Here is a 25769-nt window from a genome sequence, read left to right on the forward strand (position 1 = left end):
CCACAATGTTTTTCATGTGAAACCTTCATAAGAGTGTATATCAGTGATACCTTAATAAAAAGTAAAATAAAATATTAGCAAATAGAATTCAGCAAAATATGAAAAGAGTTATATAGGACTCATGGACTTTACTCCAGGGATGCAAAATTGGTTCAGTATTGAAAATTATTCAATGTAACATGCCATATTAATAGTAAGTATATAATAATCATTTTCAACAAAAATCACATAATATGAATTGATGCACAAAATGCATTTGATCAAATCCAGCCTTTTCATGATAAAAACTCTCAGAAAAAAATAGAAACAAAAAGGAACATCCTCAATTTGATGAACACCGTCTACCAAAAAACTATTTCTAACATGAGGCTTCATGGTTAAAGATGGAATGTTTTCCCCTTAATACCAAGAATAAGGTAAAGGTATTCACTTATCATTTTATTCCACACAGGATGGGAAGTTATAGTCGCTGCAATGACACAAGAAGAGCCAATAAAGGGCAGACATTTTGGAAAAGAGAAAAATAAAACTGTCACTATTTGAAGACATCATAATAAAAATGATTAAAGATAAAGACAAAGAGAAAATCTTGAAAGCAGGAAGAGATAAAAGGGAACGCATCAAAACAAGGAGCTGACTTTTCATCAGAAACAGTGGAACCCAGAAAGCTGTAAGATTAACGTATTCACAGTGTTCAAAGAAAAGAAAATAATGAAGCCTCTATATCTAGAAAGCCTACGTTTCAGAAGTAAGGGAAAATAAAGACATTCCTAGACAAACAAAAACAGAGACTTCCTTATTAGCAAATCTACTTTACAAGAACTTCAGAGGGAAATTTTTCAGGCAGAAAACAAGTGACTCCAGACAGTAAATCAAATTTACACATTTAAGAAAACAAATACCATCTGTAAAGGTAATTATGTAATTATATAAGACAATATAAATGCAGATTTCTTCCCATTTCTGACTGAATTAGAAAGTAATTGTATGAAACAACATGCATTTTGGTGTTTTGTTGGTGACTTGTACCATATGCATGTGTAATATATTTGCCAATATCAGCTCAAAGGAGGTTGCTTGCTGCAAAGCCAAAACTAAGGTAAGGAAATGTCAATGGTTGGCAATTTGAACTCACAGAACAAATGGAGAAGATCGAAAATGATAATTAAAGTTATCAAACAAACACTATAAATATATACTTGCTTTCTTTCCCTCAGCTTCTACAAAGACATAAAGTTATATAAAATAATCATTAATAAAGTATATTGTTGGATTTGTAACATACACAGATGTGATAAATTTACATACAGAAATGGGCAAAACAGAATGAAGCGATACAGGAGTTAACTTTTCTATATCCAACTGGGATTGGCTTGGATCAATGTGAAGTAGATACTAGTAAGTTAAGATATTTGTGATAACTACAACTGTAAAGGAAACAACTCAAGGAGTGAAAAATCATTAAGGAAACTTAAAATCTGATTTAGGAAATTTTCACTAAATGCAAAAGAATGCAATTAAAAAACATTAGAGGAGCAAAAAATAAATGAAACGGGAAACAAAAAGTAAAATCGTAGACATAAATCCAACTATATCAATAACATTAAATGTGAATGGATTAAACAGTCAAGAGACAGAACTTATCTGACTGGATAAAAAAATAAGATCCAACTATAGGCTGTATATAGGGAACATACTTTAGATTCAAAGGTACAAGGAGATTCAAAGTAAAAAGATGGAAAAAGATATACCATGCAAACAGCACCATAAGACACTTGTCGTGCTATACCAAAATCAAAGTAGACTTTAAATAAAGAGTGTTACTAGTATTAAAGAGGGACATTTTATAATAATAAAAGATCATTTCATCAGAAGATATAACAATTATAAGCATATGTGAACCTAACAATAGTGCACCAAAACATATGAAGCAAAAACTCATTGATGTGAACAGAGAAATAGCCAGTTCGACAATAGTTGCACACCTCAACACCCAATTTTCAACAATTCATAAAGCAAATAAGACGGAAGGTCAGTAAGGAAATAGAAGATATGAACAATACTATAAGCTGACTATGTCCAACAGATAACCATAGAACACTACAAGTAACAACCAAGGACTTTACAGTCCTTTCAAATACACATGGAACATTCTCCAAGACCGAGAAAAATACATTTTAAAGGATTGTAATAACACAGATTATGTTTCCTGAGCACAATGGAATAAAAGTAGAAATCAATAACAGAAAGAAATTTGGGAAAGCATAAGTTTAAAGTGGAATTGTAATCGCATGCTCTTAAAAAACCAATGAGCTAAAGAATTCACAAGGAAAATAAAAAAATACTTTGAGATAAATTAAGCCACAATATACCAGAACTTATGGGATACAGTTAGTGCAGTGCTAAAAGGGAATTTTATGGCTGTAAAGGCCCAGATTAAAAAAGAAAGTAAACCTCAAATCAATAACCTAACTCTCTACCTTGGGAAGGTGGAAGAAAAAGGAAAAAACTGGACCTAAAACAAGCAGAGGAAATGAAATGAAAGAGTAACATGGAGAATGACACAGAGGATAGAAAAATTATAGAGAAAGTCAACAAAACCAAAAGCCGCTTTCGCGAGACTGATGAGAAGACTCACATCACCAAAGTCAGAAAGGAAAAAGAGAACTTTACAGTGGATCTTACAGAAAGAAAAAGGATTACAGTGAATGCTAAGGACAATTTTATGCCAATAAATGATACAACTTAACGCGGACAAATTCCTAGAAAGCAAAAGCCTAGTAAAACTGACTCATAAATAAATAGAAAATTTGAATAGATCTGTAACAAATAACGAGATTCCATTAGCAATCAAAGCACTACCAACAAATGAAGTCCAGAAGTCCCAGTTGGTTTCACTGGTGAATTCTACTAAAAATTTAAAGAATAACAATTTGTTACAAACTCTTCCCCCGACCAAAAAAGAAAAGGAAACAGAATAGGAGGGAGCATCCTTCCCAATATATCAAGGAGGCCAGTATTGTCCTGCTATCCAAGCCAGAAAAAGATATACTAAAAAAAGAAAGCTATGAACCAGTGGCTTTTATGAAAACAGATGCAGAATGTTCAACAAAACATTAGCAATTAAAATCCAGCATTATATTAAAAAGATCATATACTATGACCAAGTGGGATTTATTCCAGGAATGCAAGGCTAGATTAACATCTGAAAACCAATTAATCTAATGCACCATATCAATATAATAAAGGACAAAAGCTACAAGACTATAAATAGAAGAAAAGATAGAGAAGCATTTAATAAAATTCAACACCCTTCCATGATGAAAACAACTTTCAGTATACTAGATCTACACAAGAACTTCCTCAACCTGATACAGAGCATCTATTAAAAAACCAAAGCTAATCCTTGAGACTTTGGTAACCATGAAACTAAAGCCTATAATAGATACATAAAAAAATAAAGGAAGAAAGAAAAATCCAATCACAACACTAAAATCCATCAAGTAACAAGGAAAGTATAGAGAGGAGCTATAAAAACAATCAAAAAAGAATCAAATAAAATGTCAATAGTACATATCTATCAATAATCATCTTAAATGTAAATGGACTGAATGCACCAATCAAAAGACACAGGATGGCAGAATGGATAAAAAAACAAGACCCACCTATATGCTGCCTACAAGAGACTCATTTCAGACCCAAAGACATACACAGGTTAAAAGTGCAGAGGTGAAAGAAGGTATGCCATGAAATTAATAGGGAGAAGAAAGCAGGAGTTGTAGTACTTATATCAGACAAAATAGATTTCAAAACAAAGAAAGTAAAAATAGACATTACATAATGAGAAATGATAAGTGATATTAGAAATGGTAAATTACATAAAGATAAATGATAAATCCTCTTGTCCAACAAGAGGATATAACTATTATAAACAGTCAAAACTAACAAAGAAACTAGAAAAAGAAGAACAAATGAAGCCCAAAGTTAGTAGGAAGAGGGACATAATAAAGACCAGAGCAGAAATGAATTAACTAAAGAAGAATTAAACAATAGAAAAAAACCACTGAAGCCAAGAACTGGTTCTCTGAGAAAATTTAAAAAATAGATAAAACCCTAACCAGACTTATCAAGAAAAAAAGAGTGTGTACACACACAAACAAAATCAGAAAAGAAGTAATAGTTACAGTGCACACCACAGAAATATGAAGAATTACTAGAAAATACTATGAAAAATTATATGCCATGGACAACCTAGAAGAGGACAACTTTCTAGAAAAATACAACAGGAAGAAACAGAAAAACTGAAAAGACTAATTACCAGCAATGAAACTGAATTGGTAATCAGAAAACTACCTAAATACAAAACTCCAGGTACAGATGGCTTCACAGCTGAATTCTACCTAACTTTTAAAGAAAAGCTAATACTTATCCTTCTTAAAGTATTCCAAAAAGTAGAAGAGGAGGAAATACTTCCAAACTCATTCTATGAGGCCAACATCACTCCAATACCAAAACCAGAAAAAGACACCACAAAAAAAGAAAATTATAGACCAATACCCTGAAGAACATAGATGCAAAAATCCTCAACAAAATACACCAAATTCAAAATACAAATTAAAAAATACATCAAAAAGATCATCCATTATGACTAATTGAGATTTATTCCAGGATGCAAGGATGGTACAATATTAATCAATCAATCAATATCATACATCACATTAATAAAAAGGATCAAAACCACACGATCATCTCAATAGATGTTGAAAAAGCTTTTGACAAAATTCAACATCCATTCATGACAAAAACTTAACAAAATCGGTATAAAGGATATGTACCTCAACATAATCAAGGCCATATGTGACAAACTCACAGCAAACATCATGCATAATAGCAAAAAGCAGAAAGCTTTTCCTGTAAGAAGATTGGGAACAAGACAGGAGTGCTCACTCTGAACACTTTTATTCAACATAGTACTGGAGGTCCTAGCCACGGCAATCAGACATCACAAAGAGATAAAATGCATCCAAATTGGTAAGGAAGAAATTAAACCCTCACTATTTGCAGATGACATGATATACACACAAAACCCTAAAGACCAAACCAAATAACTACTAGAACTAATAGCTGAATTCAGCAACATTGCAGGAGACAAAATAAATACACAGAAATCTGTTGCATTCCTATATACTAACAATAAACTAGCAGAAAGAGAAATCAGGAAAACAACTCCATTTACAATTGCACCAAAAAGAATGAAATACATAGGAATAAACCTAACAAAGGCTGTGAAATATCTTTACTCTGAAAACTGTCAGACACTCATGGAGAAATTAAAGACACCAACAAATGGAAATCTATGCCATGCTCACTGATAGGAAGAATTGCTATTGTCAAAATGACCATCCTGCCCAAAGCAATTTATAGATTCAGTGCAATCCCTCTCAAAATACCAACAGCAATCTTCAAGGAACTAGAACAAGTAGTTCTAACATTCATATGGAACCACAAAAGACCCTGAATACCCAAAGCAATCTTGAGAAGGAAGAACAAATCTGGGGGCATTATGCTCCCTGACTTCAAACTCTACTTACAAAGTCACAGTAATCAAGACAATTTGGTACTGGCACAAGAAGAGACCCATAGATCAATGGGACAGAACAGAGAGCCCAGATATAAACCCATGCATATATGGTTAATTAATATAACATAAAGGAGCCATGGATATACAATTGGGAAATGACAGCCTCTTCAACAACTGGTGTTGGCAAAACTGGACAGCTACATGTAAAAGAACTAAACTGGATCACTGTCTAACCCCATACACAAAAGTAAATTCAAAATGGATCAAAGACCTGAATGTTAGTCATGAAACCATTAAATTCTTAGAGGAAAAATAGGCAAGAATCTCTTGAATATAACCATGAGCAATTTCTTCCTGGACACGTCTCCTTGGACAATGGAAACAAAAGCAAAAATGAACAAATGGGACTATATCAAACTAAAAGCTTCTGTACAGCAAAGGACACCATCAGAACAAAAAGGCATCCTACATCACACGCCTCAACACCCAAAAAGCAAATAACCAATCAAAAAATGGGTGGAGACCTGAACAGACCTTTCTCCCAAGAAGAAACACAAATGGCCAACAGGCACATGAAGAGATGCTCCACACTGCTGATCATCAGAGAAATGCAAATCAAAATCACACCAGTTAGCATGGCCAGCATCCAAAAGACAAGAAACAACAAATGCTGGCGAGGATGCGGAGAAAGGGGAGCCCTCCTACACTGCTGGTGGGGATGTAAATCCGTGCATCTACTGTGGAAAGCAGTATGGAGGTTCCTCAAAACGCTAAAAATAGAAATACCATTTGACCCAGGAATTCCACTACTAGGAATTTACCTGAAGAAAACAAAATCCATGTTTCAAAAAGACAGATGCACCCCTATGTTTATCGCAGCACGATTTACAATAGCCAAGACATGGAAGCAACCTAAGCGTCCATCAGTAGGTGAATGGATAAAGAAGGGTTGGTACATATACACAGTGGAGTATTATTCAGCCCTAAGAAGAAAATAAATCCTACCATTTGCAGCAACATGGATGGAGCTAGAGGGTATTATGCTCAGTGAAATAAGCCAGGCGGAGAAAGACAAGTATCAAATGATTTCGCTTATTTGTGGAGTATAAGAACAAAGCAAAACTGAAGGAACAAAACAGCAGCAGACTCACAGACTCCGAGAAGGGTCTAGTGGTTACCAAAGGGGAGGGGTGGGGCAGGTGTTGGGGAGAGGGTGAAGGGGTGAAGGGGCACAATAATTCACAGTCACAATATAAGTTGGTCATGGAGATGGTAGTACAGCCTGGAGAATATGGTTAATTCTGTAACATCTTACTACATTGATAGATCATAACCACACTAGAGGGGGTGAGGAGTTAATAATATGGATAACTGTTGACCCACTATGTTGTATATTTGAAACCAACATAAGATTGTATATCAATGATACTTTAATTAGAAAAAATACACAACTAACATATTTAATGATGAAAGACTGAATCTTCCCTCTTAAGATCAGGAACAAGACAAATAACGTCTTTTTCTCTTAACATGCTATGTAACATTTTATCGGAGGTTCTGTCCAAGATGATTAGGCAAGAAAAAGTAATAAAAAGCATCAAGCCTGGAAAGAAAGAAGTAAAACCATCTCTATTCACAGATGACATGATTTTATGTATAAAAAAATCTCAAGGAATCCACTAAAATATTATTATAGCTAATAAACAAGTTCAGCAAGGTTGCAGGATATAGGATCAGTAGACAAAAATCAACTGTCTTTTAATAAACAGTCAGAAAATGAAATTAAGAAAATTCCACTTATAATAACATAAAAAAATAAAACAACAATGTGAATGTCCTTAATGCCACAGGACTATGAACTTAAAAATGGTTAAAATGCTAAATCTTATTTTCTTTATACTTTACCACAATAAAGAAAAAATTCAGGAAAAAATGTAGCAAAAGAAATACAGAACTTCCACTCGAAAAATCACAAAACATCATTGAAAGAAAAGATCTAACTAAATGAAAGATATCTCATGTTCACAGACTGGAAGACAGCATTGTTATGATCTGTCTACAGATCTCAAATCGATCTACAGACTGAACCCAGTCCTTCCAGCCAGCTTCCTTACAGAAATGAACAAGCTGATTCTAAAATTCATACGGAAACTCAAATGACCCAGAATAGTCAAAACAATCATGAAAAAGAATGAAGCTGGGGTATATACACTTCCTGACTTCAGAGCCTAACTACAGAGTAAAAGTATTCAAGACCGTGGGATATTGGCCCAAGAGGAGACACGTGGATGAACGGAACAGGGTGAGAGTCTGAAAAATAAAGCCTTATTTCTGTGGTCAGCTGATTTTTGTCATGGGTGCCAAGAGCATTCAATGGGGAAAAAAATAGTCTTCTGAAAAAATGGTGATGGAACAACATGAAAAATACGAAGTTGGGCCTCTCCTCACACCATACACAAAAATTAATTCTAAATGGGTCAAAGACCTAAATGTAACAGACAAAGGTATGTAAAGCTCTTAGAAGAAAACATAGGGGTGAATCTTCATGACCTTGGACTTGGAAATGCTTTCTGACATATAAGCAGCAGAAGAAAAATAGATATATTGGACTGTATCAAAATTAAAAACTTTTGTGCTTCAAAGGACATTATAAGGAAAGTGGAAAGACAACCCACTGATAGGAGAAAGTATCTGCAAATCATATAACTGGTAAGGGATTGTGGTTAGAATATACGGAGAACTCTTTACAACTCGGAAACAAAAGATAAATACCCCAATTTTAAAAAATGGATGAAGGCTCTGAATAGACATTTCTTCAAATAAAGATAAGTGGTCAATAAGCTCATGAAAAGATGCCCAGATCATTAGTCATAGGGAAATGCTAGTCAAAATCACAATGAGATTCCATTTAGCACACAGTTTGATGGCAGTGACAATAACAATACAGAAATAACACATCTGGCCGAGGATATGGAGAAATTGCTGTGTTTGTACATTGCTAATGGGAATGTCAAATGGCACACTCACTTTGGAAAACTGTTGGTTTCTGGAAAAATTAGAGTTATCATTTGACTCACAATCTCTCTCCAACATATTTTTCCAAGAAAAATGAAATATGTCCACACAAAAACTTGTACACTTGCTCATAGCAGCATCATTTATAATATTCAAGGGGTACAAGCAACCCAAATGCCTATTAGCTGATGAACGGATAAAAGCATGGTATCTCCAGATAATGAAATATTATTTGACTATAAAAAGAAATACTTTTCCACACTATAACATGGATGAATCTCGAAAATATTATGTTAAGTCAAGGAAGCCAGTCACAAAGGACCATATATTTTATGACTTCATTTTTTTGAAATATCGAGAATAGGGAGATCCATACAGATGGAAAATAGATCAGTGGTTGCCTAGGGCTTAAGGGGATGGGATGGGGGTATTGAAAGGTGATGTTTAAAGGATACTGGGTTTCTTTTTGGGGGGTTGAAACTGTTCAAAAACTGACTGTGGTGATGGCTGCCCAACTCTGGGAACAGGCTAAACCCACTGAACTGCAAGTTTTAAAGGTGACATGTGTGGTTCATGAACTATATCTTAATAACAATGCTACCAAAAATCTATAGGAGAAAATATTCAGGGCCTAGAGTTGGGCGAAGAGTTCTTAGACCAACATCTAAAGCACAGCCATGGAGAGGATAAACTGGACTTCAAAATTAAAATATGTACTCTGTGAAGGACCCTGTTAATAGCATGAAAAGGAAAGCTGCACAGCGGTAAAAATATTTGCAAATAACATACCTGATGCAGGGCTAGTAGCAGTATCTATAATATATAAAGGGTTCTCAAAACTCAATAGTTAAAACAATCCAATGGGAAAGTGGGCAAAGATATGAATGAACATTTCACTGAATAGAATATACAAATGGCAGATAAGCAAAAGAAAAGATGTTCAATACCACTAACCATTAGGAAAATGAGATTTAAAACCACAATGACATTTATACACCCCTATGAGATTAAAGAAAGTGAAACATAGTATTAACACCAGATGCTCGCAAAGACGTGGAGAAACTGAACCACTCATATGTGCTGGATGGAGTGTAAAACACGTATGGCCACTCATGAACACGTTTGCTGTTCGCTGTTGAAAACTAAACATGCAACTCAGCAATCATACTTTTGGGCTTTTATCCCAGAGAAATGAAAACTTACATTCACACAAAAACCTGTCCATGAATGTTTATACCAGCTTTACCTGTGTATTCGTTTCCTATAGCTGCTGTAGTGAATTATGACAAACTTAAATAGATGAAGCAATGCAAATTCATTCTTTTACAGTTTTGGAGGCCAGAAATCTGAAAGCGGTCTTCCGGGACTAAAGACCATTGGAGGATCTGCTCCTGTCTGGAGGCTCTGGGGGCGTGTCCCCTTTCCTTACTTCCGGAAGCTGCCTCCTTCCCTTAGCTCGTGGCCCCTTCCTCGCATCACATCCCATTTTCTCCCCCCACTTTGAGTGCTGTGTCATCCTCCCGTGCTGTTGTCAAAGCTCCTTCTACCTTCTTACTTAGGAGGACACTGGGCCCCCCCTGGATGATCCAGGATCAGCTTCCCATCTCAAGGTCCTTAATTCAAGCACAACTGTAGAGCCTTCTTTGCCACATCAGGCGACAATCTCAAGTTCTAGGACTTAGGACCTGGATACTTTGGGGGCCATTATTCATTCAGCCTGCCCCGGTTTGGAGCTTGAAGCTGTAAGCAACCCAGATGTCCCCCAGTGGGTGAACGGCTAAACTGCGGCGCCTTCATACCATGCGCTTCCACTCAGCAATAAAAATGAACTATTGATACACAAAGCAACTTGAATGGATCTTAAGAGAATCATGCTAAGTCAAAAGAGCCAATCCCAAATGCCATGTATTGTGTTGTTCCATGTATATAACATTCTTGAAAGGACATTGCTATAGAACTAGAAAATGGATGATTACGGAGGCACGGGAGCGAGAGGGAAGTGGGCGTGGCCACAGAAGAGCCGACACCAGGGACCCTGTTCGCTCTGCATCTTGACTACTTGACATCGATGTCCTGGTGCTCTGCAGGTTTGGGAGAAGTCACCGCTGCAGTGACAGTGTAAGGGGGCCTGGGATCTCTATGTATCATTTCTTATGACTGCATGAATGTCCTCTAAAAACACAAAGATTAATTTTTAAAAAATGGGCTAAAGATCTGAATAGACATTTCATCAAAGATGATATGTAATTGGCTAATAAGCATAGGAAAAAATTCTCAGCATCATTGGTCATTAGGGAAATGCAAATCAAAACCATAGTGAGATGCCACTCCGCCCCTACCTGAATGGCTATAGTAAAGATGACAGACAGTGACAAATATTGGTAAGGTTATGCGGGAATAGAAACCCTCACGGACTGCTGGTGGGAGAGTAAAACAGCACATCCATTCTGGATCACAGCTTGGCAATTCCTCAAAACATGGCACACAGAGTTACCACCTGAGCATGTCCACTCCTAGGTATCTGCCCAAGAGAAATGAAAGCATACGTCCATACAAAGTCTTGCTCATGAATGTTCACAGCCATGTTATTTATAACAGCCAAAAGGTGGAAACAGCGCAAATACCCCTCAACTGCTGGATGGATGAACAAAATGTGTTTTAGCCGTACAATGGCATACTTCTTAGCAGTAAAAAGGAATGAAACACTTTCATCGGCTAACATTTGGATAAGCTTCAAAAATATGCTTAAAGAAGTCAGAAAAGATTACATTTTATATCTCCATTTACACAAATTGTCTACAGTAGGCAAATCTATGGAGACCCCTAGAAAGCACATCAGTTACTGCTGGGGGCTTGAAGTGGGAACAGGGATTAACCATAAAGGGGTGCTGTGGAGCTCCGACGGGGTAGGGGATATTCTAAACCTAGTTCGTGGTGAGGACAGGCCAGGGCAGTTACTAAAAATGACTTTGAAAATGGATTAATTTTATGGTATGCAAATTATACCTCTATAAGGGTGTGTTTTAAAAAACAAGTTTAAAAAAATGAAATGTACTCAAGTAATTTTCAAATGAGTGACATAACTACATTGAATGGGGACAGGGAGAGAAAGAAAATCACTAATCCAAGTAATTTAAGACTGTAGTATTTGACTGTATACCCTCAGTCTTGAGTGGGGTGAGGCAGAGAGTCACAAACAAATCCTGGAGTCTTTTCACTAGGTTTGATTTTGTAGTGATAAGGGTCAAGCAATTAAGGATGCATTTTAGATGCACTGTATGCTGAGCCCTAAGTCTGCACGTTGATGTGGCTGGGGACCAGGCATCGTGGATGAAGGGGCTCACCGTCAAGGAAGAACCCTGCATGGGCAGAGGATTAGACACATCGGTGTAAAATCAAGATTTCTAAAATTTGTACATGTTTCTGTGTAGCATGTCTATGTGGACATGTATACACACATGTACTTACATGTGCACATATATATGATCCATCTCTACATTTTATCTGTCTATATATACAAATAAGAGCTCGTGTTCTACACATAGAGAATACATGTTCTTAACTTAGGTCCATGCAACATTTACAAAAACAATGATTTTATTTTTGTACTTGGACATAAAGAAAAATCTCCATTTAAAAAAAATAAAGATTTCACAGGCCACATCCTCTCACTGTAAGCCTGTTAAATTAGAAATAAATAACAGTGATAAAAAATGTACTGCTTAAAAACTAAGAAAACATTTCTTAAAAGAACTCTAGATTAAAGAGAGTCAAAACACAGAATTTTTATAAATAACACTAAAAACTATTAAGAAAGCAATGAAAAGGAAACATATTTCATAGTAAGATCTCTGTCACAGCTAATACTGCAATCAGAGGGAAATTTATAACCTTTAAAATGCCTTTTAGAAGACAGACTTTAAATAAATGAAGTATTACTCTTAATTAAGTTAGAAAAAGGAATAAAATTAACCAGGAAAAGGGAATTAATAGATATAAAAGCCCAAGTTGGCGGAATAGAAAACAAAAATAGCAAAGAGGTATTTTCCTAACATAATAAATGTATAATAAATAAAATAGATAAATCTCTCATATACTCAAGGGGGAAAAAAAACCATACAAACTTAGGCAAGAAATAAAGAGATGACAGATACAGAAGAACATAAAATATTTACCCATAATCATGATAAGTGAAAGAATCTAGGCAAAAAAAGAAAAAAAAGAGATTGAGGAATAACAGTGAATAAGTTGCCTAAAAAGATGCAGTAAATATGTTTAGACCAAATTACCATGAAACAGACCAAAAAGAGGTTATAAAGATCTCCTTGAAAACATGTACCAGGCCCAGATGGTTTTACAACTTAGTTCTAATACTTAAATTTTTAAAGAGAAGATAACTGCTGTGTCTTTCGAACGGTTCCAGGACACAGAAGAAGGTAGACAGATCTCCCTTTTGTAAAACATTGTATCTGCACCCCCATGATGGCAGATTTCCTTCTCTTTGGAACTGGAGCCACTGTTGTTTCTAGGATCAGGTATCAGGGATGTCTTTCGCCAGCACTGAGGGGACAGTTGCACAGTTACAACGGGCATATGATGCTTTCTGTAAGCAGACTTCCACTGATGCATATGTTAGTGGTGTGCTATCTTCTGCTATTTAACAGTCACAGATAGTGATATCCTAATCACGGGTCATTTTGCAAATATTTAAATGTAAGTGTAGGATAAATTTCTAGAAGGGCTGAAGGGCACATGCATCTTTAAACTTCACTGAACTTGCCTTATTTATCTCCACAGAGGTTGTATCAATTTATTCTCCCAGCATCTGTGACTGAGATGGAGGGTGTCCTGGTACAATCACCCAGAGAGTATTACCAAGTTCTTTAACATCCAATAACCAGATAAGTTAAAAAGTCCCACTGCTTTGACTTGCATTTCTCTTATACTCGAGGTCCTCAGCGTCTTCTCATCCTGGAAAATCCTTGTTATTTCCTTTCCTGGAGATTATTTTTATATCTTTTACCCTTTTGCCTTCATGAACCGCAAGAGCCTCGTGATGTATTGATGAAATCAGCCCTATGTCTATGATATGAGTGGTAATTATTTTCCCCAGGTTATCATTTTTAAAAATTATTTTGGCTTTTTTTTTGCCATGCAAAATATTTTTCATTGCATGTATCTTTTCATTGAGGCATAATTGATATATATAATAAAGTGCATACATTTCAACTGTATGATGTGGTACCTTCTGACGCCTGATGAAACCATCACCACAAGCAAGATAAAGAGCGTATCCATCGCCCCCCGTTTCCTCCTGCTCTTTTGTGCCCCTCGTCCCAACACTGCCCCCAGACCCCATCACTCCAAGGTGGGCACGGACCTTTTTGTCATTCTAGGTTAGTCTGCATTTTCTAGAGTTTTCTGTAAATGAAATAACACAGTTTGTGCTCCTTTTTCTGGCCTGGCTTCTTTCACTCATTGAATTATTTTGAGATTCATCCAGGCTGCTATGTGCATTACTCGCTTATTCCTATTTCTGAGTAGTATTCCATTGTATTTAAAATCAGCTATTCAAATGTTGATGGGGATTTGGGTTGTTTCCAGTTTTCATAAAACTGCTATGAATGTCCTAAGAGTGTATATCAATCATACATTAATAAAAAAAAGTACTCAGGGCAAAAAGCTATTCTTAATGAGATTTTGAGAGATGCTTCAGTGATGAAATAAACTTCAAAAAGAAAAAAAAAACTGCTATGAATGTTCCATGTACCAGCATTGGTATATGTGCATGTGCTTCCTGGACAAATGTTTAGAAACAGCAGCTGGGTAATAGGGCAGGTGTATATATAACACTCAAAGAAACTTCCAGACCATTTTCCAAAGCAGCTGCACCATGTGCCTTTCCACCAGGAGCATATGAGAGTTCTGGTTCCTCCACATCCTCATCAGCACTTGGTTCGGGCAACCTTCTTCATTTTAGCCAAGATAATAATCGTGCAGCGGTATCTCATTGCAGTTTTAATTTGCATTTCCCTAGTAACTAGTGATGTTGAGTAGCTTATCCATATATCTTCTTTGACAAAGTGTCCATTCAAACCTTTTACCCATTCTTATTTCTCTTCTTACTATTCAGTTGTAAGCTCCCTCATACTCTGGATACAAGTCCTTTATCAGATGCATGATTTGAAAATATTGTCTCCCAACCTCTGGTTTGTCTTTTCATTCTCTTAACAGTGTCTTTCATGGAGAAATGTTTAATTTTAATAAGTTCAGTCAAATTGTCCTTATTACAGCTCATGCTTTGGTGTCATGTCTAAGAAATCTTCAATTCAAAGTCACAAAGATTTTCTTCTATAAGTCTTAGGCTTTAAATTTAGGTCTGTGATAAATGCTGAGTGAATTTTTATATATGATACAAGACATAGACCCTTTTTCGAGCATATGGATATCCAGTTGTTCCAACACTCTCTGTTGAAAAGACCATCTTTTCTCCACCAAATTGCCTTTGAACCTTGACCAAAAACCAGCTGCCCCTAAATGCGTAGGTCTGTCTGGATGCTCTCTTCTGTTTATTGACCTGTTTACTCATCTTTATGCTAATGCCGTCATACTAGAGTTAGTCCTCCAGCTTTGTTCATTTTCAAAACTGCTTTTGGTATTCCAGGTCATTTTCATCTCCATACTAATTTCAGAATTAGCTTATTAATTTCTACAAAATGCCTGGTGAATTTAGAGATCAATACTGAACCTTACGATTCACAAACATGGTATTTAGAAATCCTTTCCATTGATATTTAGATACTCTCATTTCTCTCAGCAATGTTTTATAATTTCATTTTTTAAATTACTGTAAGTTCTCAGCAAATAGAAAATTGAAAGGCACTTCCTTACCTGATAAAGGTTATTGACAAAAAACCTACAGCTAAGTGGTGTTTTAAAATTACGGTTTCAGATTATTTGTTGCTAAAAAACAATTGATTTTTGCATATTGACCATGTATTTTACACCTGTCTAAATTCTCATATAAGTTTTAGTACTTATCTTGTGTATTCATTCAATTTTCTACATAGATAACTATGTCATCTACAAATAGAGTTTTTCCTCTTTTCCCACTGGATGTCTAAAATGTCTTTTTCCTGCCTTATTCCACTGGTTAGAATCTCTACTTTAATGTTGAATAGAAGTGATAAGACCACACATTCTTGTCTGCCTGATCTCAGGAGGAAGGCATTTAATCTTTCTTTATTAAATATGGTACCTGTAGCTTTTTTGTCAATAACCTTTATCAGGTAAGGAAGTGCCTTTCAATTTTCTATTTGCTGAGAACTTTTATAATGAACAGCTGTTGGATTTTATCAAATTATTTTTCTGTATCTATTGAGATAGTCATATGGTTTTTCTTTTTTCATTTATTAATATGGTTAATTGACTGATTTTTTAAATGCCTAACATTGCATTCCTGAACTCCACTTGGTCATGATGTATTATCTTTATGATGTATTGTTGGAGTTGAGTTGCTAAACTTTTACTTAGAATTTTTTGCATCTATGTTCATGAGGCATACTTAGCTACAGATTTCTTTTCTCATAATGTCTGGCTGTTTTCAGATCACGGTAATACTGGTCTCATAATTTGGAAGTATTCCTTCCTTTTCAATTTTCTAGAAAATGCTGTCTAGAACTGATTTTATTTTTTCTTCAATGTTTGGCCACATGGTCCTGGAGTGTTGTTTGAGGGAATGTTTTTAATTATAACTTTGATTTTACTACTAGAAATGGAACTATCCAGAACATCTATTTCTTGAATAGTTTACATTTTTCAAGAAATTTGACCATTTCCTCTAAATTGAACTTAAAGATTTGTGTGGAATATTCCCTTATGATCTTTTAGTATCTGTAGCGTATAAGCTGCCGGCTCTCTCGTTTCTAACACTGACAATGTGTGTCTTCTTTTTCTCCTGATCTGTGTGGTCAGAGATTTACCCATTTTATTGATTTAAAAAATCGGCTTTTGACTTATTTTCTTTTTCCGTTTTCTATTTATTTCCCCTATGATCTTTATTATCTCCTTGTTTCTAGCATTTGGGGTTTAGCTTGCTACTCTTTTTCTGCTTTCAGATGGAAGCTGAGGTCTCGTGCCCGGCAGCACCCTCCATTCCCGAGCACTGCGTTCGCAGAGCCAATGCATTTTGAAATGCTGTGTTTTCATTTTCGTTCGGTTGAAAATATTTTTTAGTTTTCCTTTCCATTTCCTCTCTGGCCCTGTGCTGTTCTGAAACATGCTGCTCGGTTTCCAAGTATTTGAGGATTTTCAGGGACATTTTTAATATTGATTTTCAGTTCCGCTCCACAGTGGTCAGAGGACATACTATATCACTTGAATCATTTTAAATGTATTGAGATTGATTTTATGGTTCAGAATACGGTACATCTTGGTAAATGTTCTAAGTACGTTTGAAAACAGGAGGTAGTTGGGGGGAGTGTTCTATAAATGTTAATTAGGTCAAGTGTTGTTCAGATCTGCATCCTTACTGCCTTTCTTCTAGCTCTGTCAGCTCTTGGGGTTGGTGTAATTAAAACCTCCCACTTGAATGATGGCTCTGTTTCTTTCTCCTGTTATTACTTTTCCCTGGGCCTGAAATCATACTTAGAGATACCCGTTTATGAATCAGTGATCATTTAAATGCCTTAAATACACACTGTGAGTTCTGATGTGCAGTATTTCTGTGACCATTATTTTTCTAAATGTTCTCTAATTTGAGATTTATTTCCTCTTTGATTTTACAGATTTTTAAAGACCAGGAGCAACATCAATAAAAACAGTAAAATGCTGATCCCAGTTCCACTCAAGTCAGAAGCATGTCAGGGAACCTTCTTCACTGTATTTCCAAATTAGTCTGCAGACCCCTCCTAATGAAGGAAGTCAAGAGCACAAAACCATGTCAGATGCAACAAAAATCAATGTACAAAGAATTTCGAATGATAGGGGCAACCCTCACATCACATGACTGGAAGAAAAGAACAAAACAAGCAATACTGAAGAGTCCAGTGGAACCAACCCAGGTGTGTGTATTCATTAAAACTGTGCTGAGGGGGAATGGGGGGCGATGAGGTATGTTAAAAACCTCAAAGCTGCTATCTCTGGGTGGTAAGACGACGGCCCTCTGAGGCTGTGTTAAAAGTAAAATTCTCCCATGAGAGAATACTATGAAAAATTATATGTTAACAAACTGGATAACTTAGAAGAAATGGACAACTTTGTAGAAAATACAACCTTCCAAGGCTGACCCAGGAAGAGACAGAAAATCTGAGCAGACCAGACCTATTACCAGCAAGGAAATTGAATTGGTAATAAAAAACCTAAGAACAAAACTCCTGGAACAGATGGTTTCACTGCTGAATTTTATCAAACATTTAGTGAAGACCTAATACCCATCCTCCTTAGTTTTTCCAAAAAGTAGAAGAGGAGGGAATACTCCCAAACTTATTCCACGAGGCCAACATCACCCTAATACCAAAACCAGGCAAAGACCACAAAAAAAAGAAAATTACAGACCCATATCCCTGATGAACATAGATGCAAAATACTCAACAAAATATTAACAAACCCAATTCAAAAATACATCAAAAAGATCATCCATCATGATAAAGTGGGATTCATTCCAGGGATGCAAGGATGGTACAACATTGGAAAATCCATCAACATCATCCACCACATCAACAAAAAGAAAGACAAAAACCACATGATCATCTCCATAGATGCTGAAAAAGCATTTGACAAAATTCAACATCCATTCATGATAAAAACTCTCAACAAAATGGGTATAGAGGGCAAGTACCTCAACATAATAAAGGCCATATATGACAAGCCCACAGCCAACATTATACTTAACAGCGAGAAGCTGAAAGCTTCTCCTTTAAGATCAGGAACAAGACAAGGATGCCCACTCTCCCCACTTTTATTCAACATAGTACTGGAGGTCCTAGCCATGGCAATCAGACAACACAAAGAAATAAAAGGCATCCAGATTGGCAAGGAAAAAGTTAAACTGTCCCTGTTTGCAGATGACATGATATTGTACATAAAAATCCTAAAGAATCCACTCTGAAACTACTACATCTAATATCTGAATTCAGCAAAGTTGCAGGATACAAAATTAATACACAGTAATCTGTTGCATTCCAACACTAGCAATGAACTAGCAGAGAGAGAAATCAGGAAAACAATTCCATTCACAAACTTGACCACACTGAGCAAGCCCATCAAAAAGAATAAAATACCTAGGAATAAACCTAACCAAAGAAGTGAAAGACCTATACCCTGAAAACTACAGGACACTCCTAGGAGAAATTAAAGAAGACACCAATAAATGGAAACACATCCCGTGCTCATGGATAGGAAGAATTAATATTGTCAAAATGGCCATCCTGCCTAAAGCAATCTACAGATTCAATGCAATCCCTATCACAATACCAACAGTATTCTTCAACAAACTAGAGCAAACAGTTTAAAATTCATATGGAACCACAAAAGACCATGAATAGCCAAAGCAATTCTGAGAAGGAAGAATAAAGCAGGGGGAATTACACTCCCTGACTTCAAACTCTACTACAAAGCCACAGTAATCAAGACAATTTGGTACTGGCACAAGAACAGACCCATACTTCAATGGGACAGAACAGAGAGCCCAGATATAAACCCATGCATATATGGTTAATTAATATAACATAAAGGAGCCATGAATATACAATGGGGAAATGACAACCTCTTCAACAACCAGTGTTGGCAAAACTGGACAGCTACATGTAAGAGAATGAAACTGGATTATTGTCCAACCCCATAACAAAAGCAAACTTGAAATGGATCAAAGACATGAATGTAAGTCATGAAACCATAAATCTCTTAGAGAAAAACATAGGCAAAAATCTCTTGGACATAAACATGAGCAACTTCTTCATGAACATATCTCCCTGGACAAGGGAAACAAAAGCAAAAATGAACAAGTGGGACTATATCAAACTAAAAAGCTTCTGTACAGCAAAGGACACCATCAGTAGAACAAAAAGACATCCTACAGTATGGGAGAATATAATCATAAATGACATATCTGATAAGGGGTTGACATCCAAATTATATAAAGAGCTCACACACGTCAACAAACAAAAAGCAAATAATGCAATTAAAAAATGGGCAGAGGACCTGAACAGACTCTTCTCCAAAGAAGAAATTCAGATGGCCAACAGACACATGAAAAGATGCTCCACATCGCTAGTCATCAGAGAAATGCAAATTAAAACCACAGTGAGATATCACTTCATGCCAGTTAGGATGGCTACCATAGAAAAGAATAGGAACAACAAATGCTGGTGAGGATGCGGAGAAAGGGGAACCCTCCTACACTGCTGGTGGGAATATACACTAGTTCAACCATTGTGGAAAGCAGTATGGAGGTTCCTCAAAAAACTAAAAATAGAAGTACCATTTGACCCAGAAATTCCACTCCTAGGAATTTACCCTAAGAATTCAGTTTCCCAGTCTCAAAAAGATATATGCACCCCTATGTTTATCGCAGCACTATTTACAATAGCCAAGATAGGGAAGCAACCTAAGTGTACATTAGTAGGTGAATGGAAAAAGAAGATGTGGTACATATACACAATGGAGTATTATTCAGCCATAAGAAGAAAACAAATCCTACCATTTGCAACAACATGGATGGAGCTAGAGGGTATTATGCTCAGTGAAATAAGCCAGGTGGAGAAAGACAAGTACCAAATGATTTCACTCATCTGTGGAGCAGAACAAAGCAAAAACTGAAGGAACAAAACAGCAGCAGAATCACAGAACCCAAGAATGGACTAACAGTTACCAAAGGGAAAGGGACTTGGAGGGGGGGTGTGGTGCACGTCAGTGGGAAGGTAGGGAGAAGGGGAATAAGGGGCATTACGATGAGCACACATAATGTAGGGGGTCACGGGGAAGGCAGTGCAGCACAGAGAAGACAGGTAGTGACTCTGTAGCATCTTACTATGCTGATGGACAGTGACTGTAATGGGGTATGTGGGGGGGACTTGATAATGGGGGGAATCTAGTAACCACAGTGTTGCTCATGTAAGTGTATATTAATGATACCAAATAAATAAATAAATAAGTAAGTAAGTAAAATTCCTCTGATGATCCTGGGGACCCTCAGGGAAGTTCTAACGTGGAGTGTAACTGCCCAGCCCTCAGCCAATGGGGAGCTCACAGCTTCCCTTATTGGGGACACTCTCTCTGTCACTAAGATGAGGACCTGTCCTTGGGGCTATAAGTAGGCCTGATGCCACAAAACGCCTCTCCCTGCAAGTTCCCAAACAGGCCTGCTGAAATGATCAGGCTCCTCTGACAGGCACCACCAAAGGTGGGGAGTTCCCAGGGGCCAAGGTTGGGGCAGGAGCGGAAAAGCAGACTGCACACAGGTTTTGACACGCAGGTGGTCCTGGGTATCTGTCAGCCCAAGGAACCGTGGTGGGGACCCCCAGGGAGAAGAGGCAGGGCCTGTGACCAGCACCAGGTGAGAACTGGCAACTGAGACTCTGCACAGAAACCTGGTCCTCGGAAAGGCTGAGACAGCATAAAAGGACAAACTTGGCCACACTGAGCAAAGCCATGTGCTGGCAGACAGAGGGACAAGGAAATTAACTTGTCTTGAGCTATTCTTTAGGCATGTAAGTAAAAAGTCTTCTCGTGATATGCATGGCTTTGGCAACAAGAGACTGGGCTTGTGTTTACATTATGGGATCATCTGGAAAACCCCATACCTGTAAACCAACACCACAAGTGTTCTGGATTGGTTCACTGGGTCACCCTGTAGGAGCAAAGGGGCAACTCTCCAGAGCAGCATCCCCTCCATGAGGGGACACAGGAGCCACACACATGAAGACCACCAACCTGAGCTTACAGACTCACGAGGAAACAGTTAGGAGAAGCCGTGGCAGACAGACTCAGACTCTCCAAGGGCTGCACGTGAAGTTACAGGACAGCGATCATGTTCAAATGACTTAAAAATACAAGGCAGGAAGGAGAATGTAAGGTAATACAAGAACAACCAGATTAAATGCCCACACGTGGACGTACAGAAATGGGCAGATGTAGTGAAATTAAAATCCCAGTGGGTGGATGAACCAGGGGATCAGTCACATCTGAAGAGTCTAAACAGGAAAGAAATTACTGAGGATGCAGCATGGGGTGGACAGAGGTGGAAAGTTTTAGGGACTGTAAGGAGGACAGAACAAGGTGGTCAGGCAGAAGTTCCTAGGAGAGGTCAGAGCAATGTTTTATGATGTCATGGTGCTGATTATCCACAACTGATAGAAAACAAGAACAAAGAGATTCAGGAGTCAGCAAACTATAGGCAGGATAAATAAAATTACTGCCCCCAGCCCTGATTCAGTGCAGTGAAGCTACAGAACACCAAAGTCAAAGAGAGGAATTCAAAGCTGCCAGAGGGGCGAAGAGCTGCCTGCCAAGGACTGTCCATCAGCTCAACAGTGCACAGAAGCTGGCAGACTGTGGTGGGCCTCTGGAGCATCAGGGGAAAACACATCTCCCCCCTTAACCTTTTTCCTGACTAAATCATCAGCCAAACCAAAGGCAAAATACAAAAATTTTGAATGAGGAAAAACTGAGTGGCCATCAACAGACCTTCATGGAGGCAAGCACAGGCTTCAGGAGGAAGGGAGTGAGATAGAAACCTGGCAGACCAGCAGGTGAACATAAACAAGCCTCAACTGCATACAAGGGACTGATTCAGAGGACTGTTGAAAAGGCAAAACCTAAACCCAGGGCAACAGCAGCCCGTGAGACTGCAAAGGTGATGGGCTCTGAGCACACCGGGCCCGCCAGGGGCAAGAGCCACAGGTCACCTCCTGAGTGCCATTGGCAGCAGGTTCCAGGTGGATAGAAGCTTCCAAAAAGCCCAGTGGCACCTCTAACAGCCTCATCTATGGCAGGCCCAGCAGGTTGAGCTGAACCCACCTGGCAAGCTGCGAGAGGCCCTGCAGACCATGTCCTGAGAACCAGACTCACAGGCACAGGCACAGAATGGGCACACAACATGAGCGGGAGAGGCAAGCCGCCCTGCAGGCTCTGCACCTTTGGTGTGAGCTCCTTGGCCCAGTGGGGCACATCTCTCTCTATGAAAGATAATAATAGCTTCCTTATCTTCTCCAAAATGTTCTGTGATGAGGAACGGCCTCCCCTTTTACCCAGAGGCCTAACTACCTCACACTCCACCTTGCCCTCCATGGTCACCTCCCTCGACCCCAACCGGATCACTTCAGGCCCTGGACTGGCCTGCCACTGCATCCTGCCTGCTCCCCATTCCAGGCCACCCCCGGTGAGCCACGCAGGGCACAAAGCTGACCCACAGCCACTCCTGCTCTCTGGACGTGTGTGGCCTGACCACAGGCTCCACTCACTCATGCCCGAGGCCTCCAGGCTCACCAGAGCTACAATCTGGACAGCACCCATGTGGCCAGGAGCCACGTGGGCCTCTTCATAAGGTGGGTGAGGTCAGGAACCATGTGAGGAGCCCAGGTTGCCTGGCAAACACATGGAGATGTGCACAGGTGCATGGCAACCCCTCAGCACCTCTGTCTGGGCTGCCCCTGCTGTTGGGCATGTTCTTCCTCTCTCTCCCCAGCCAGCTCTACTCAGCACAATGTCATCTCCTCCAAGAAGCTCTCCCAGGCCTGACCAGGCCCACACACTCTGCCCCCTTGCTGTTGCCCATCTTCCTCCCCGGATGCCAAGGAGCCCCCACCACCTGCCCAGAGCAGGCCTCTGCCCACCAGTCCCTGGTGCGCCAGGACAGCGTGAGCACTCGGGGGCTGGAATGCACAAGGACAGGAGCTGGGCAGGGGGCCCCTGCCGCATGTACATCCGTCACTGTAAGGCCTCCAGCTGCCCGTCATGGCATTTTCCCCAAAAATGAGCAATCCAGGAGAGAATAACAGTGGCTTAGACAAGGCTCTGGAGCCCATGGGTGAAGGTGGGCAGCCCTGCCTAGGGCACTGGGCCTGAGGTTCACAGGACAGAAGCCCAGAGATTCTGTGAGCCTGAGGCACAGAGAAATCACCAAGGCCAGGCAGCGGTGAGCACAGCGGGCAGGCACCATGTGCCCGGATGGAGATGCCATCTGCCCTACATGTCCTGCTGGTGCACCCAGAGAGCACACCCTGGCGAGTTCATGTTCGAGGCCTGGTCTGGCGGCAGAATTCAGCATGGCTGTTCACACCCCGCCGAATGGCAGTGGGGACTGCAGGCCTTTCCCAGTGATGGCATCTGCCCTGAGATTAGCGCCCCTTTTTCCCACACCAGGGCTCTCAAGAGCCTCCAGGCGAGGAGGACTTGGGAGTATCAGGTAACTGGGGGCCAGGCTGACAGCTCCAGCTCCAGAAATCCGATGGCTCTGGGCTGGGCTAACTTATTGCACTGGCAGGAAAGAAAAACCTCCTGCATGCAGGGGCATTCCACAAAAGGCACCCGACTCCTTCTGTGCTTGGAGCTCATTAACATTCCCCAGGCACCACTAAGTACTTAATAGCACCAAGCAGGCTGAATGGACAGCGCATTTCAGGCCACTCGTATTCAGCCAACATGCCTCTCCCCATGCCCAAACTGCCATTAGCATTTGCAGAAAGCTCCCATTTGCATCAGGACAATGGTCCTGCCCCTGAGTCCGGAGTTGGGGGGGCAGTGGGCACTTGCTGGCACAGTTATCCTCTGTGCCCACTCCAGTGGGCAGGCGGGGAGCACGTCCCAGGGGCTCACCAGCAATGTGGCCAGATCGGAGCAGAATCCCAACAGCATGTGATTGGGCCACAGTAGCCTGGCACCCAGCTGGGCAGGTGCCAGGCTCAGTCCTGCCCACTGAACTCCAAAGAGGGTATCCACGGACAGCCCCAGGGAGTGGCCGCAGCCCCTTTCCCGTCAGGGCACAGGGACCACATGCAAGAGGACACAGCCTCCCACGATTCAAGCACTTGGGCCAGATGCCAGTGCGCACGAGCACAAAGGGTCAGGAGCTGTATGAGCCTGTCTCCCTCTGCCTGTTTGAGGCAGTGACACTATCCTTACAAGAACCAATAAGCAGGAACATTCTCGTGGGTGCTGGAATGTTCTGGCGGGTGCCAGAAAGAACACTCGGTGTGTGCCAGAAAGAGGTCCAAGAGGGGAGGGACAGACATGGAAGTGACAGAAGACCAAAGGCACACAGTGACCAAGAAAGGGACAGTGGTGGGCACACACAGTGCCTCTGGACCCCCAGGCACTGCCCCACCCAGAATGGGGGCGGGGTCAGTGTATATGGGCACCAGCCACACCACAGGAACAAGGTGGAGACGGGCTCCCAGCAGCCCTGTGTCTGGAACAGAGTAGAAGGGGTCCCTCTGGGTGGGGTCTGGCCTTCTCAGTGGGACATGCCTTGATCCATTTGGGATGAGGGGCAGGGCTTTGACAGGCAGACACCTGGCCTCAGGCCACCTGATGTCTGTCAGACAATAGCAAGTGGTCTGGGCGACAGGGAGCCATCCTTGAAACCCCAGCCACCCCTGGCTGTGGAGCTGGCCATCCAAGCCCTGTCCCACCTCGTCCTATGCAAAGGCTTCTCACCAGAACTGTCACAGCCGTCCACAGAGAAATGGTCTGGCCTCCGCTCCTCCGCGACAGGTTCGCACGTGATGTGGGGTACTGTGAGCATCTTCTCTCCGGGACCCACCCCATTGTCCTTGTCCAGTTTGAACTTTTTTTTCTTTACCTAGAAACCAGACAACAAATTGGCAGCTCCTGGGCATCCTCTGCCAGACCCTCTACCATCCCACACAGCACCTCCTGGGCACCTGCCAGGAAATCAGGGCTCAGGCACCAAACCCCAGAACCACCCCACATAAATGGGGCGGGCCATGGCACTGGGGAGTCTTGTGGGGGGCTCAGCACAGTCACTGCTCCAGGAGCTCAGGCTGAGGAGGCAGGTGGGCACAAAACTGGTAAAGACGTAGTCGGCAAGAACACACCAGGGCAGGCGGGGATGAGGGCTTTGGCCAGAGCAGGGTGTTAGAGCACATGGGGAAGCAGTTGTTTGGGGACAGCAGGGACCTCTTTGAGAAGACAAGGGAGCAGGTCAGCAGGAACC

At 40.1% G+C, this 25769-nt stretch overlaps 1 protein-coding gene across 7 annotated transcripts in view; it reads right to left on the bottom strand.

Annotated features, from left to right (window-relative positions):
• Positions 1-25769, bottom strand: part of KCNQ1 (potassium voltage-gated channel subfamily Q member 1) — a 329509-nt gene that overhangs the window by 202986 nt on the left and 100754 nt on the right. For all 7 annotated transcript variants that reach the window (XM_037011470.2, XM_037011475.2, XM_073217330.1 and 4 more), the window contains one exon: positions 25250-25394. In XM_037011470.2, coding sequence (XP_036867365.1) covers positions 25250-25394 — 145 coding nt within the window. The remainder of the gene's footprint in view (positions 1-25249; positions 25395-25769) is intronic.

This window comes from Manis javanica, chromosome 11, assembly GCF_040802235.1.
Source record: "Manis javanica isolate MJ-LG chromosome 11, MJ_LKY, whole genome shotgun sequence".
Taxonomy (NCBI): domain Eukaryota; kingdom Metazoa; phylum Chordata; class Mammalia; order Pholidota; family Manidae; genus Manis; species Manis javanica.